Raw genomic sequence first — 12,684 nt, forward strand, 5'->3', positions numbered from 1 at the left:
TTGTTTTTAAATAACAGAGAGCTTTCCAGGGTGCATTTCTGGTACCCTTCCCAATTATTTTGCTTGTACAACCCAGCCCTGTCCTCCTGTCTCTGCCTTAATTGATAGGAGATCTCCAGGACTTGGCTTTAGATTATGCTAAACACACGTGCAGTGGAGGGCAGCCTTGGAGCACTGCTGGAACAAATAAAATCCCCACAGGTTTGGAACCCACACAGGGATGCTGAGCAAATGCCAATACACAGGGAAACTTAACTAGTTCCACTGTGCAGAGAATTCAGAAAATTCTTGAATTATTGATCATCTCAAATGGCATGAAGCTGCATTTTGAGAAACATTTTCCTTCCTTTTTTTTTTTTTAATAGTCATGACTACACAGAGATTTGTTTTTTATGATTTTGATCTTTGCAGGTTTTCTGTAAACAAGCTTTGCTAATCTCCTAAATTGATAGATGTCCTTTGCAAGCACTTGTTCTCTGAATCTGGGACTTGGCTTACAAAGTGAAGAATTAAAACACAGTCAGTTAACTTTCTTCTCCAGCTCTGATGTGTTCCAGGTGCTTCTGAAAGAAACATTAAAGAAATGCAAAGCAAAGCTGCTGAACAAATCTATCAGTGAAGGTGAAAACCAGTTCCCAAAGACTTGGTGAATAGCAGAGTTGAGGGTTGTGAGCAGATTTGAGCTGCACATAGCAATGGCCTTCTCTTGGTGATGTATTTTGCCATTTATTTTATGTTTTTGGAGGGGAAACTCTCCCCTAATCAGTTGTAGGAGACAGCAGGACTGGCCAGGGCAGTGAGCACAGATTGTTTTTGTTTATCACTGGGAAGTGTGACCTGCTGTGGGAAGGAGTGAGTGTGCATCTGAGCTGCAATAATCCTTTGGATACCACTTTCCTTCAGCATTTTCAGGGAGAAAACTGCTGGTTCCATAACCAGGTGTGTTCCTGGCCCTGCTGATGCTGAGCCCAGGGCACCACAGCCCTCCTTGAGGTCCCTGCTTCACTTGGAGGGTGAATTTCACTACTCCAGAGAAGTTATTTCATCAATTGCTTCTGGCAGCAGGATGATTTCTTTTTTCCTGCCAGTGCAATTCCCTAAAGCAGAGTGTGATTAGAGACAACGTGACAGGAGGGTCCTGCTGGTCACTGTCCTGTGAGTCAACTGTGTGAAACCCACTTGAGATGCAAGAAACTCTGACATGACAACCCGGGGGGTTGTTTTTTACATTTAAACAAATTAAGGATAGGTTTGGATCTCACAGCACTGGGAAATCCTGGATGAGTTCTTCTGAAAGACTTTGCATGTGACCTTGGCTTGGTCAAGCTGTTGGGATAGTTTTGGGGCCTCTAAACCTTGCTGAGGTACAGATCAATTTTATGCCTTAAAAACATTTTACAGAAGCAGCTTTATGAGCTGTGAGGACTCACAGTAGGTCAGAGGCTCAGCTGCTGTGGCTAAATGACAGCCACAAAAGGATCCCAGCACAGATCCAGCTCTGTTTGGGAGAACTGATGCAGTTCAGGACATTGGGACAGTGCATCATTTGTGGAAAGAAGCTTTTTACAATGAAAATGGCACAGGTTGGTCAGGAATTTGGTGTCTGCCCCATCCCTGGAAACATTTAAGGTCAGGTTGGACAGGGCTCTGAACAACGTGATCCTGTTGAAGATGTCCCAGCTCATTGCAGGGGGTGTTGGACTAGATGACCTTTAAAGGTCTTTCCAGCTCAGATTTTTCTGTGATTCCATGAAAGTGGACATGGCAAGACCCAGCTTGAGTTTTTTGGCTCCTGCTGCTGTGCCTTGCCCTTGAGCACATAGTCTGGAGTGGTGACATCTGTGCCACGTGTGACAGTGTCAGGCAGCCTCTTGAGCAGGATTCAGATTTTCCACTCATGGCAGACATTTAATCTCTATTTATAATTTTTATCTACCAGTGCTTTGTGTTTGTATCTTAGGTTGTTATCCAGACACTCAACACACCCTAATTCACTGCAATAAGTGTAAGTGGACCATAGTAAACAAGTAAATGACTGGAACTGTGATTAATTAATGGGAGCAGGGCAGCCAAAAGCAGGGAGACACAAACCTTTGTGTCCTACAGCCCAGGACAAGAAATGGCTTTTATAAATCATAATAGGTCAAGAGCTGCACATTTTTGCACTGGTGATCAGGCATGCAGATGGCAGGATTTCAGCTAGGCTGGAGCCTTGTTTTGGGCCAGAGAGTGTTATCAACTTATACTGCCTTCTTCTGATATTAACTTGTGTGCTTCCACAGTTACTTGATGTAAACTTGGCAGAGTCTGAGGGCTGTGTTTGGTTGAATAATTCCACTTCCCCAGTAGTATAAACTCAGTTTTAGATCTCACTGTGGGCCCTGGGGGCAGGCAGCTCTTGGCTGCCCCAGCTGTTCCTGAACTCTGTCAGTTGAGGGCAAGGCAGTCTCTGAGAATGGGGTCTGGGAAAATCAGGGTCTGTTTTTTGGGCACAGCTCTGCTGAGCAGCAGTGAGCTGCTGTATCTGAAACAAAACACACCCATGCTTTCCTCCAGCACAATTAAAACTTCCTAGCCTCCAGAATTCTGTTTGAGGAAGAACAATTAAGAGTACAAACCCAGTGATTTTAAAAATCTGCTTGGTGTAAACCCACCTGAATATGGTACCTGAGAGTCAAGTTGAGACATTCTGAAGTTAACTACCTTCAACACACCAAAAAAAAAACCATAATAAACCCCCAGTTTAGAAGTGGTAAAACTACAGGGTGTCTTTTTCATGAGTTAAATGTGATTATGAGAGCTTATAAAACCTTGATACATCTCTAGAGGGGGGAGGTAGTTTGGGTTCTGTGTGCAAACCAGCCTCTACCTGCCCGGGTGATATCACCAAGCAGGTGGTGGCACAGGTGGTGTTGGCACCACATTGGTACTTGGAGCACCTCCTAAAACTTCACTTCTCAGGAGAGTTTGGATGTTGTTAACCTGTTCTGATAGCTGAAGGGCCTTGTGGAAAGCGCAGGGAGTTCTGAAGTAGTGTTCAGTTACTCAGCAAACTCTGCATTTTTACATTTTCAGGTGAACCTATTGCTGATCTCTTCATGCACTTCTAAACATCTTGTTTTATTTAATTCCTCTGCTGATCATTTTTTGCCCTTCCTGCATTAATCCTTCATTCTCTGCTTTGGAAATAACTGTATTAACTTCTAGGAATTTTTTCCCCCTTCTTACTGTTTTCTTAGAACTCTTGCTTTAAAAACTGCAGTGTTTTGTCCCTGATCCTGCCTGGGTACCTCGAGCTTGGCTCCTGCTTTGCTGACAGACAGCTGCTCTTCCTGGGTTGTTTTCTGGCTGTTGTTACAGCTGCTGGCAGTTGGTTTGCTCCATTTCTGAGCTGATGTGATCTATATCACATAAACTGTTTTCTGTTTTTATCTCCGTTCTTATTCAAGCATTGAGTGATAAGGATTTCCTAACAATCATTATTTGTATGTAATAGTGGGGAAGGGACTTGTTCCCATTTCACAGATGAAGTTTAGGAGTCAGGGAAGTTGGGGACAATTTGAGTCTGTGGTAGCTTTGGCTTCCCAGTTTTTGCCCTCTTTGCTTTGGGGCTGATTATGCAGATTCCAGGGTGTTCCTTGAGTAAGGTTGAACATAACCCCAGGGAGAAATTTGGGCAGTTTGGGACAGAGCAGGGAAGCTTCAACTCTGCTTTTTCTGGGATTGAAGCATCACAAAGTCCTGGGCTTTGTAAGACACCACCTTTTATCAGTAGACAAACCACTTAAAATGTTTGGTAAAGAAGAACTTTTCTCTTTCTTTTGTTGTTGAACTTTTCTCCTTCTCTCTTTTTTTTGTTCTGTTCTGGTTTTTCACAGGTATCAGTCAGAGCCGGATCTCCCATTGGCTGTTGCAGCAGGGGTCAGACCTGAGTGAACAGAAGAAAAGGGCATTTTACAGATGGTACCAGCTTGAGAAGACAAATCCTGGTAAACAAATGCAGCCTAAACATCTCCTGCTGTTTATTTACAGAATGGAAGCCTTTTGCTTGTTAGCACTGATAATTCACTTCTTGGTCTGGGGTACTCCAGAGGGTTCTCCCTCTGACCAGGTTAATTTTTAGGAGGGTGGGAAGAAATCTGCTTTTTGCTTTGCAACAAATGATGCAGAGCTGCCTCATCCAGAGCTGTCTGTCCAGAGCTGTCTGTCCAGCTCCTCAGCCACAGATACCTGCCCTGCCTTCCCACCACTCACTAAATCTGGGAATCAGAAGCAGCCAGTGAAGTTATAATCAGTTAATGTGAAATATAAGCTGAGGCTCTTCAGAGTGAACAAATAGAAACCATTCATAATGGCTGCATTAATATAAAATTTCAGCAAAAAACCCATACATTTTGTCAGAGAGGATCTTCAGAGGGTTTTGGGTTGGATCTCAAGCTCATGGATTGGGTGTTGATACTTACAGTGATAAGCTGGAGATGTGTCTTTCAAATCCCACCTGCTTCTTCAAATCTCAAAATAGATCTTGAAAACAAAAAGAGAAGTAAAGCTCCTCATTATCTTTAACTAACCAGCAATCTTCAAAATCACAGTTGAATTAATTTCCTTGTATTGTTCTCCTCCATAGATTTTGTTTGACCACAGTTCTTATTTTTCCCTTTTAACAGTTTTATTGTAAAGATCAAAATATTTATGTTTAATTTCCTTTAAACATTGGCTTGATTAAATTAACTGTGTAATTGTTTTAAGGAATTTAAAACTCAGGCTCTCTAATGTGAACTTGGCTTCAATGTCCAGAATTCTATTAAGAAAAATTCCAAGGGAATCAGAGCCTCAAAACTTCTGCTTTGTGTGTAAACTGAAAATCAAGAGGCTCCAGCCAACAGTTGGCCTGAGAATAATTCAGATTTAAGTTGGGTGGGTTCAGAGGGACAGCTAAGCCTGTTTTTTCTATTAAGCATGTTGAGGCTTCTTTTTCTTAAAGTTGTTTTAAAAAGTGCCAAGAAGCCTTGATTTTTGCACTGGCTGGAATTGTGATCCTGAGGATCAGCAGAATTCCTGGGTACAACCATCCAGTACCAGCTGCTTGGAAAGGCTCCGTTTTACCCTACAAAATAACTCCCTGACATTTCCCTTTCATGAAAGTTATTGCCTCCAAAGTAGTGGAGAAAACTTGAGAGTTTTTGGAACGTGCAAAAAAACCACCAAAACCCTCTCCAGATGAAACCTGTTGTGTGGCTTTTTCCCAGCCTTGCATCCTTTATTTGCACTATCACAAGAAGCTGTTTAGGAAATAGTTTTTTGTGCTAATAACAGAACCCTTGTTCAACTTAGCTCTAAAATCTTTACTTCTTCCTTCTTTTTTTCCCCATATCCATGAGCTCACATCTTCTTTGTCCTTTTGCTCTTGAGAGGTGTCTGAGGAAGGAAGACTTTCCACATTGAAGGTTATGGCTGAAATTGAAATGAGTCAACGTTAACTCTGCTTTGCTTTAGGCATGGAAAAACTCCTTGAAGAGTGCTTGTTTGAGTGTAACCTTTTTCCCAATAAGAGATCTTAAACAGCATTTTCAAGGAGTGTAAAAGGCAAATTGTTTCCTCTGCCTAAGCCAGGGGACTATTTGGATGCACTTAAATTCCTTTTAGAACCAGACAGCACTTGGTTTCATTTTAGAGGCTGAAGTAGAGGGAGCAACCTTCAGTTTTCCTGTTGCTGTTGGGAAAATCTACCTGAGGAAAATGGGGTTGTATTTATTTATTCATTGTAGGGTAATACAACACTGCTTTGAGTTATTGCCATCCATTATATTGCAGGTCAGCCCAGGTAGCTAAGAATAATTAGCATGGGAATGAACAAGTGTGTAAAGGGAGGCACCAACCTTGTCCAGGGAATCCTGGATGTAAATCTCTGTTACAAAACCAATCTGGAGCTGGAGTTTTAGCTACTACTTAGAGTATCCTGTGATTAGTAGACAGAGTAAAGGGTTTGGTGTCCTCCTTACAGCCAGAAAATGAGGAAATCAGTGGCCATGTTCCCAAAAAAAATTATTGTCCTCCTTGGAAGAAACTTGAGAGATGAAATGACTGCCATGGTTTTTTGTCTAGTTGCTCACTTACTAAAAGGTGGCATCTGGCTTTCTGTTCTCATAGATCCCATCTTTTCCAGTTCCACCTGCTGGGAGGGAAATCTCAGTCCTTTGAGAGAAAGTCAGGTCTGTGTGCAGAGGGACCCACAGGTTTGAGTTATCAGAGGGCAAAGTGAGGCTTTTGGGAACTATGGGTTCCCCAATTTCTAGAATTCCTTATCTTGAAAAACTGGATCTTCAGAGTAAATCCAATTTTTGGATTGAATTTGTGTAGTAATGGAAAGAAAACCTAAAACTGAAACAGTTTTGAAGGACTAGGACAGCAGATGTAATCAGTTCCTAAACTGTGAAGGGGAGATAGTTTGTGTGGAAAGAACTGGAAATCTCTTGGCAGACTTTCCCTTGATTCTGCCAGGATTTTTTTTTTCTGTGCAACTTGTAGAATTCACCTTTTGTCTCCCTTTCCCATCTCCTGGATACAGGTGAGACCTTTCCCTGTGGGTGACACCCCTGCCTTGCCTTCAGCTCCTCACAGCAGGACCTGTCTTTTACTGTGCTTGTATAAGCAAATTACGACTTGCAAATATATCAAAAGAGATTTTATTTCTCTTTTTATTTTTTTAATGTGGTATGTGATGCTTTAAATCATCTACAGGCAGTGCTTACATCTGCCAACCAAAACTTAGTGCTGGGGAGCCTTGGGGCAGTTTCAGGGCATTGCTGCTGTTCAGATGCTGGTCCTATATGGACAAGACTCAGCAATTCCATCCCTTCCATTCTTTTCCAGCTGGCTTTGAGCTCTTTGAATGTGCTGTTTGTTATTTGCCTTGGTTTCACTGCTGGTTTGCATGGGCAGTTTCTGCATTTCTCCTGTCCTTGGTGGTGGGTGTTCAGACAGCACCAGACTGGAATGTTGCAAAGGAGACTTGGAGTCTCATGGAACAGGAGAAAAACACCCACTTGTCCCACTGTATGCAATAATCTTGCTCAAAAAAATGTCTTAATCAATGTTTTCTTGGTAGGAGTGATGTCAGAGTTAATGGCAATGCTGTGAATTCCAGTGTGCTACTGATTGTAAATTTTTCTAGAAGGAGTTGCCAGTTGGGGTGAAAGGCAGTTTTTTCTTTTGTTGGAGGGAAGAAGTAAATGCTAAATACTGATGTTTAAAAGGTCTTTATTCCAATTAATAGGGATGCTTTTCATTTAGATGGAGCTTTTTTTTTTCACGGGCACCACTTGTCTGTCCTGTGTTTAGTGGAGGACTGAGAACATTTTGGCAATAGATAAATTTTATGTATTTCAGAAGCCAGTAGTGTCCTGCAATGTTCTCACTACTTTTTTTCAGAGCCCATAGGTTTTAAATAATTTTCTTTTTTAGATTGGTAGTTGCTAGCCTGATTAGTTTCCCTGGCACTGGGTGTTGGGCAATGTGGGAAGTTTGTGATGGAGTAACCTCAGCTTGTCCCTTGATTCTGAGTAGTGCAAACTGAAGCTGGCACCTCGAAATGATGTGTTAAAGTTACAGATGGATACAGACTGCTTCCATTTAGGCTGGGAATTTATTTCTGCCACTCTTCTCTAATAGGAAGGCAGCTGTGGTCACCTTGGAGAGAGCCATGGGCACTTCTTCCTTGAACAAAAGAGAAAATGAAAAGGAGTTATTATCAGGATGTAGCATCTCTTTTGTTATTTTCATAGTGGTTCTTGTTTAGCTATGAAAGAAAAGCCAATCCAAAATCAGGTTCTGGTTGTCCCACGAGGTTTGCACTGGGAGGGGATGGTTGGTGATGTGCTGCAGAGCAAAGTCCCTGCTCTGCTCCTTCTCCTCCCTGCCCTGGGCTGGGTAGGGAACCTTGTGCTGCTGCTGATTTCAATCCAGCGTGGCTTACACTGACCAAGAGGTGTTTATTGTGTGATCTGGGGTCAGCCTGGCTAAAAATACAGTGAGGCATCTGTTCTTATCAGGGTAATGTCCAGCAGGTACTTGCTGCAAATGAAGACTTGCCAGGAAATGGTTTCTTGGAGCTGGGAGACGCCTGAGGCTCTCTGTGACCATTCCATGGCAGGGCCTGCCTGAGCCCAGGATGGGGAGCAGGGAGTGCATGGGATGCTCTTAGAGCAGCTCCCTTCCTTCAGGATGGGCTCTGGGACGTGCAGGCCTTGTCCAGGAGGAATTTGGAGTGTGGAGAGAGCTGCATTCCAGTTGGAGAGCACCTCCTCTCCCCCAGACCTGCCAGCAGCATCCTCAATCACACCAAAAATTCACAGAGAAAAGCCAGTGCTGGAGGAAAAGGTGCTGAGCACTGGCAGGGAGTGAGAGCTGTCTCCTTTCATTTCTGTGTGTGAAAGGAGCTCTTCCCAGGCAGTTCACCTCTGCACCCCTCAGAGGTGTCTTGCTGTTTGATGCATACACTGAAAACCTTGTGCTGCGTCTTCCCCACTCTGTCTGCTCAGGAGAGAAGTTTCACTTCTCCTTAAAAGCTGTTTGAGGGCTTTAAAAAAAGAATCTCAACTGGTGACTGGGGTGTAACTTGCTAAGTTATAAAGAAGTGGAGCTGGGTGTTGAGAATGCTGTGATGGAATGTTGGAACAGCAGAATAAACGGGAGCTCACTGAAGAGAGGGGGATGAGGAAAAGCTCCATGGGTTCCTTATCAAATGTGCATATCATAAATGGTAACTTGGGGTTCAAAGTCATCTCATTCCACACCCCTGCTGTGGGCAGGGACACTTTCCATTATCCCAGGCTGCTCCACAGCCTGTCCAGCCTGGCTTTGGATACTCCCAGGGATCCAGGGGCAGCCACAGCTTCTCTGGGCACCCTGTGCCAGGGCCTCCCCACCCTCACAGCCAACAATTCCTTCCCAATATCCCATCCATCCCTGCCCTCTGGCAGTGGGAAGCCATTCCCTGTGTCCTGTCCCTCCATCCCTTGTCCCAAGTCCCTCTCCAGCTCTCCTGGAGCCCCTTTGGGCTCTGGAAGGGACTCAGACCATCCCATGTTCCCTTTTTTCCACGCGTTCATCCAAGCCCATTTTGGGCCTCTTTATGGATTCAGGTGCTCCTCTCTTGCTGTGTGGGGGTACTTGCTTGTAATTCTCAGCATATTCCTCTCTTATCTGCTGCTGATATTGATGTTACCCCATAGAAAAGAGAAATGGCTAAATTGATCTAGGAAGGCTACTAAAACAAAAAAAGTGTATTATATTCAGTACGTGAGCATACCTATAGCAGCAGCAGAAAATTTATGCTTTCGATGCAGATTTTTTTCCTACCTTTGTCTGAAAAATCTCAGGCAAATTTAATAGAAGGATTCTGCATCTCTTGGCTTGATGTGAGGGATCACTGATACTCCTGTACTCTCCTTGTGAAATCAAATCTTCAGGTGGGGAAAGTATATTGCTAACACAATACAGGGAAAACTAATTTCTTTAACTGTTCTCCCCTGTCTCTTTTTAAAATTTTCATTTTTAATTTTTTTTTAAGTTTTTGAAGTGTATTTAAAGCCTGGCAACTTAACAGCCACCCAGCCCCCTAAACTGTGCAAGTAGCAGAAAGACTAGATAAGGAGCTCTCCTTGAAATGGCCTCCCAGTAAATTGGCACTATAGGAAATATTTCATGTTTCAGTGGAACCAAGTAATCTGTGTAGGCTCGTTAGCTGGGAATTAGGGAGAGGCACCGTGCCTCGTGTGTGCAAGGCAGAGATTGTGGGCTTCACTTCCTACTGACTCCTCCTGGGGAGCATTTGTAAATTATTTTGGGCTCCAGTACCTAACACAGATGCAAACCCCTGGCAGGAAGGGAAAGACTCTGTGTGCATTTCTAGAAAGGAACATGGCCAAGTGCCTGAGCAGCTCATTTCTTGCTTTTTAGCTGTAGGAATTTGTTTATTGGTGAAACTCTTGGGTTCCCTTGACCCTTCCACTCCTCTGTGTATTAGAGGAGCAGTGTTGTTGCACTAACACTGTGTGGTTTGATGATTAAATCCCAGCCATCCTGAGTGAGCCTGAGCACCCAGAGGGCTTTGCTGTCACAGCCCTGCTCTTGAGTGTGCCCAGCCCTGTGAGCAGGGCTGCTGCTTCTCCTGGGTCTGCCCAGGCTGGCTCAGTGCAGGAATTCCACTGGAGTTCAGGATGCTTATGGAATATAGGTGGTGATTTACCTTTTCATACAACTTTTGTTTTTCTTTTCATTTTTTTTATTTTTGCACACTAGAGCAGCTCTCTCTTCCCTGCAGGGGAAGTCACTGAGCACAAAGCTGTCCTTCAGAGCATACCCTGGTTTCTGTCCTCGTGTCCTATCCCAGGTTCCCATCCTCACCAAGGGATGTAGGACAGATCGATCTCCCAGAGTGTCTTGATTTATCTTGATTTATCTTGATTTATTAGCTGAGAGGCTGTTGTGGAAAGGATCAGGGGTAAGTTTCAAAGGGGCCTTTCCTGAAGGCATCTTGCCAAATCCTGTCTTGTGCCTGATGCTTTCCAGCTCAGACTCAGGGAAAGGAGAAATACATCCATAGAAGGGGAGCAGGAGAGGAAAGTTGTGATGTTAATCTGCTTTCAGTGACTTTTCCAGGCACCCTGGCATTCATGAGCCCACATTTGCCCAGGCCACAGGGTCTGTTTCTGTTGGTGGAGCTGCTTCAGGTATTTCCTCACCTCTTCAGACACACTGAAATACCTTTGGTATAAATTTCCATTTTGCTTCCTGAAGCTGCTGTATAATTAAACAGAAACTGCTGTTTCCTACTTTGTGTCAGCTCAGGTGGCAGCACAACCTAAATGAATCCCAGCTGGGGCACAGCTCACCCTTTCTGTGTGATCCTTTTCCTCTTGATGAAAACAAGACAGATTTTCCTAAGTACCCATCAGCTTCTTGGATTTCCATGGCCATGCCCTTCTGCCTTGGAGGTTGGGAAATAGGAATTCCACCTGGCTTTATGTATCTTTAGGGTGTCTTTGATAATACTTCTTTTTTTTTTCATTTTGAATGGTTTCATCACCTGTCTTGTCTTTTTTTTTTTTTCCTCACGAGCAGGAGTGAGAGGATGGGCCTGACTTTTAACCCTCTGGGAAACACAGTGTTTATTGTCCTTAGGGGCTACACTAAGCATGAGACCCGCTCCCATCCCAATAGAAGAGCCAGAATGGAGACAGACGCCTCCCCCAGTCACAGCTACCTCTGGGACCTTCAGACTACGGCGAGGCAGTCGCTTCACGTGGAGAAAGGAGTGCCTGGCTGTTATGGAGAGGTATGTGGTGGCTCTCTGAGGGGGTTTGGACATGGGAGTTCTAAAGCCAAGTTCTAAAGGACTTTTCCCTGCTCTGGTGAACTCCAGACTTCTTTTCATGCATGTGTTGTAGCCTCATACAAACCTGTAATAATTGGATTTGTGATGATGGAATAGGAGGAGCTGTTTTGCCTCTTGTGTTGTTTAAAAAATTATAACATTTCTCTGGACACGATCTCTTTATTTTTGTACATCATGTCCTTAGCTCAGTCTGAGCGTGTTGGTGTTCAGCTCTTTGCTTTTGTAGAAACTTTTCCACTTCTCCTGATCCAGGCTCTCTTGGGAGGGTCTTGCAAGCTCTTTCCATTCTGCATTTCTCCTTTCCACTTTTCCTGATTTGTCCCCCCGGTGCCTCGTGGTGCTTTAAAGTAGATACCAGCATTTTGTGTAATTGTTTGGGATGCAGAACTTTGCCTCACAAGCAGTAGATTCCTGGTCCAAAAAGGCTCTTAGAACCCTCTTACAGGAGCTGGGAGCAGCACAGAGCAAAGTGGATCTTTCAAATCCATATGCAATGGCAGGTGATCATTAGAGCTCCCAGCTCTCCTCTCTGAGCCTGGGTGTGCTTTGCCTTTCCCTCTGCTTACAGGAATGTCTCTTTTGTGGATAATGTACAGTAGAAAAGGGAGGGGAATTTGGATGTAGTTTAGGGATGAACACTTATTTCTGTCCAGGGCTAAAAGGCTGGGAGGAGATTTTCCCCTCTGAGAGGCTGAGGAGCCTCCTTTCCATGGAAGGACTGGATGACTGTGTGTGCTACACTCCTCCCGGGTCTGCAACCCTTTTTTCCCCTCTGAGAGGCTTTCCATGGAAGGACTGGATGACTGTGTGTGCTACACTCCTCCCGAGTCTCCAAGCCCAGTGAGATCTCAGTCACTAGATTTGTAGGATGTGTTTTTAACGTTTACTCAATGCTTCCCATTCCATTTGCTTGCCTGGGGGTCTTGGGAACTGATTAGGAGCAGGAGAGCATCATTTGCCTGAGCTAAGGGTCTGCAACCCCAGTGAGATCTCAGTCAGTAGATTTGTAGGATGTGTTTTTAACATTTACTCAATGCTTCCCCTTCTTGCTTACCTGGGGGTCTTGGGAACTGATTAGGAGCAGGAGAGCATAATTTGCCTGAGCTAAGGCTGAAATCCTGAGCTCCCTCAGGAGCACAGGCTAGACACACTTCTGTGTCTTTGCAGGACTGGAACCAGTAACTTAAAATGTTTGTTTCCCTATTCTGGCCTGGCACTGATATTTTATCTGGCATTGATATTTTTGGCTTTGCCTGGATGTTTCCCCAAAGGAAATAATGTAAATG

The 12,684-nt window shown here is 44.1% G+C and overlaps 1 protein-coding gene across 9 annotated transcripts in view; it reads left to right on the top strand.

Annotated features, from left to right (window-relative positions):
- Positions 1–12,684, top strand: part of HMBOX1 (homeobox containing 1) — a 103,669-nt gene that overhangs the window by 65,082 nt on the left and 25,903 nt on the right. For all 9 annotated transcript variants that reach the window (XM_039697608.1, XM_039697613.1, XM_039697610.1 and 6 more), the window contains 2 exons: positions 3,879–3,989; positions 11,185–11,338. In XM_039697608.1, the coding sequence (XP_039553542.1) occupies positions 3,879–3,989; positions 11,185–11,338 (265 nt within the window). The remainder of the gene's footprint in view (positions 1–3,878; positions 3,990–11,184; positions 11,339–12,684) is intronic.

The sequence above is a fragment of the Passer montanus genome, unplaced genomic scaffold (genome assembly GCF_014805655.1).
Source record: "Passer montanus isolate IOZ18808 unplaced genomic scaffold, ASM1480565v1 scaffold119, whole genome shotgun sequence".
Lineage (NCBI taxonomy): Eukaryota > Metazoa > Chordata > Aves > Passeriformes > Passeridae > Passer > Passer montanus.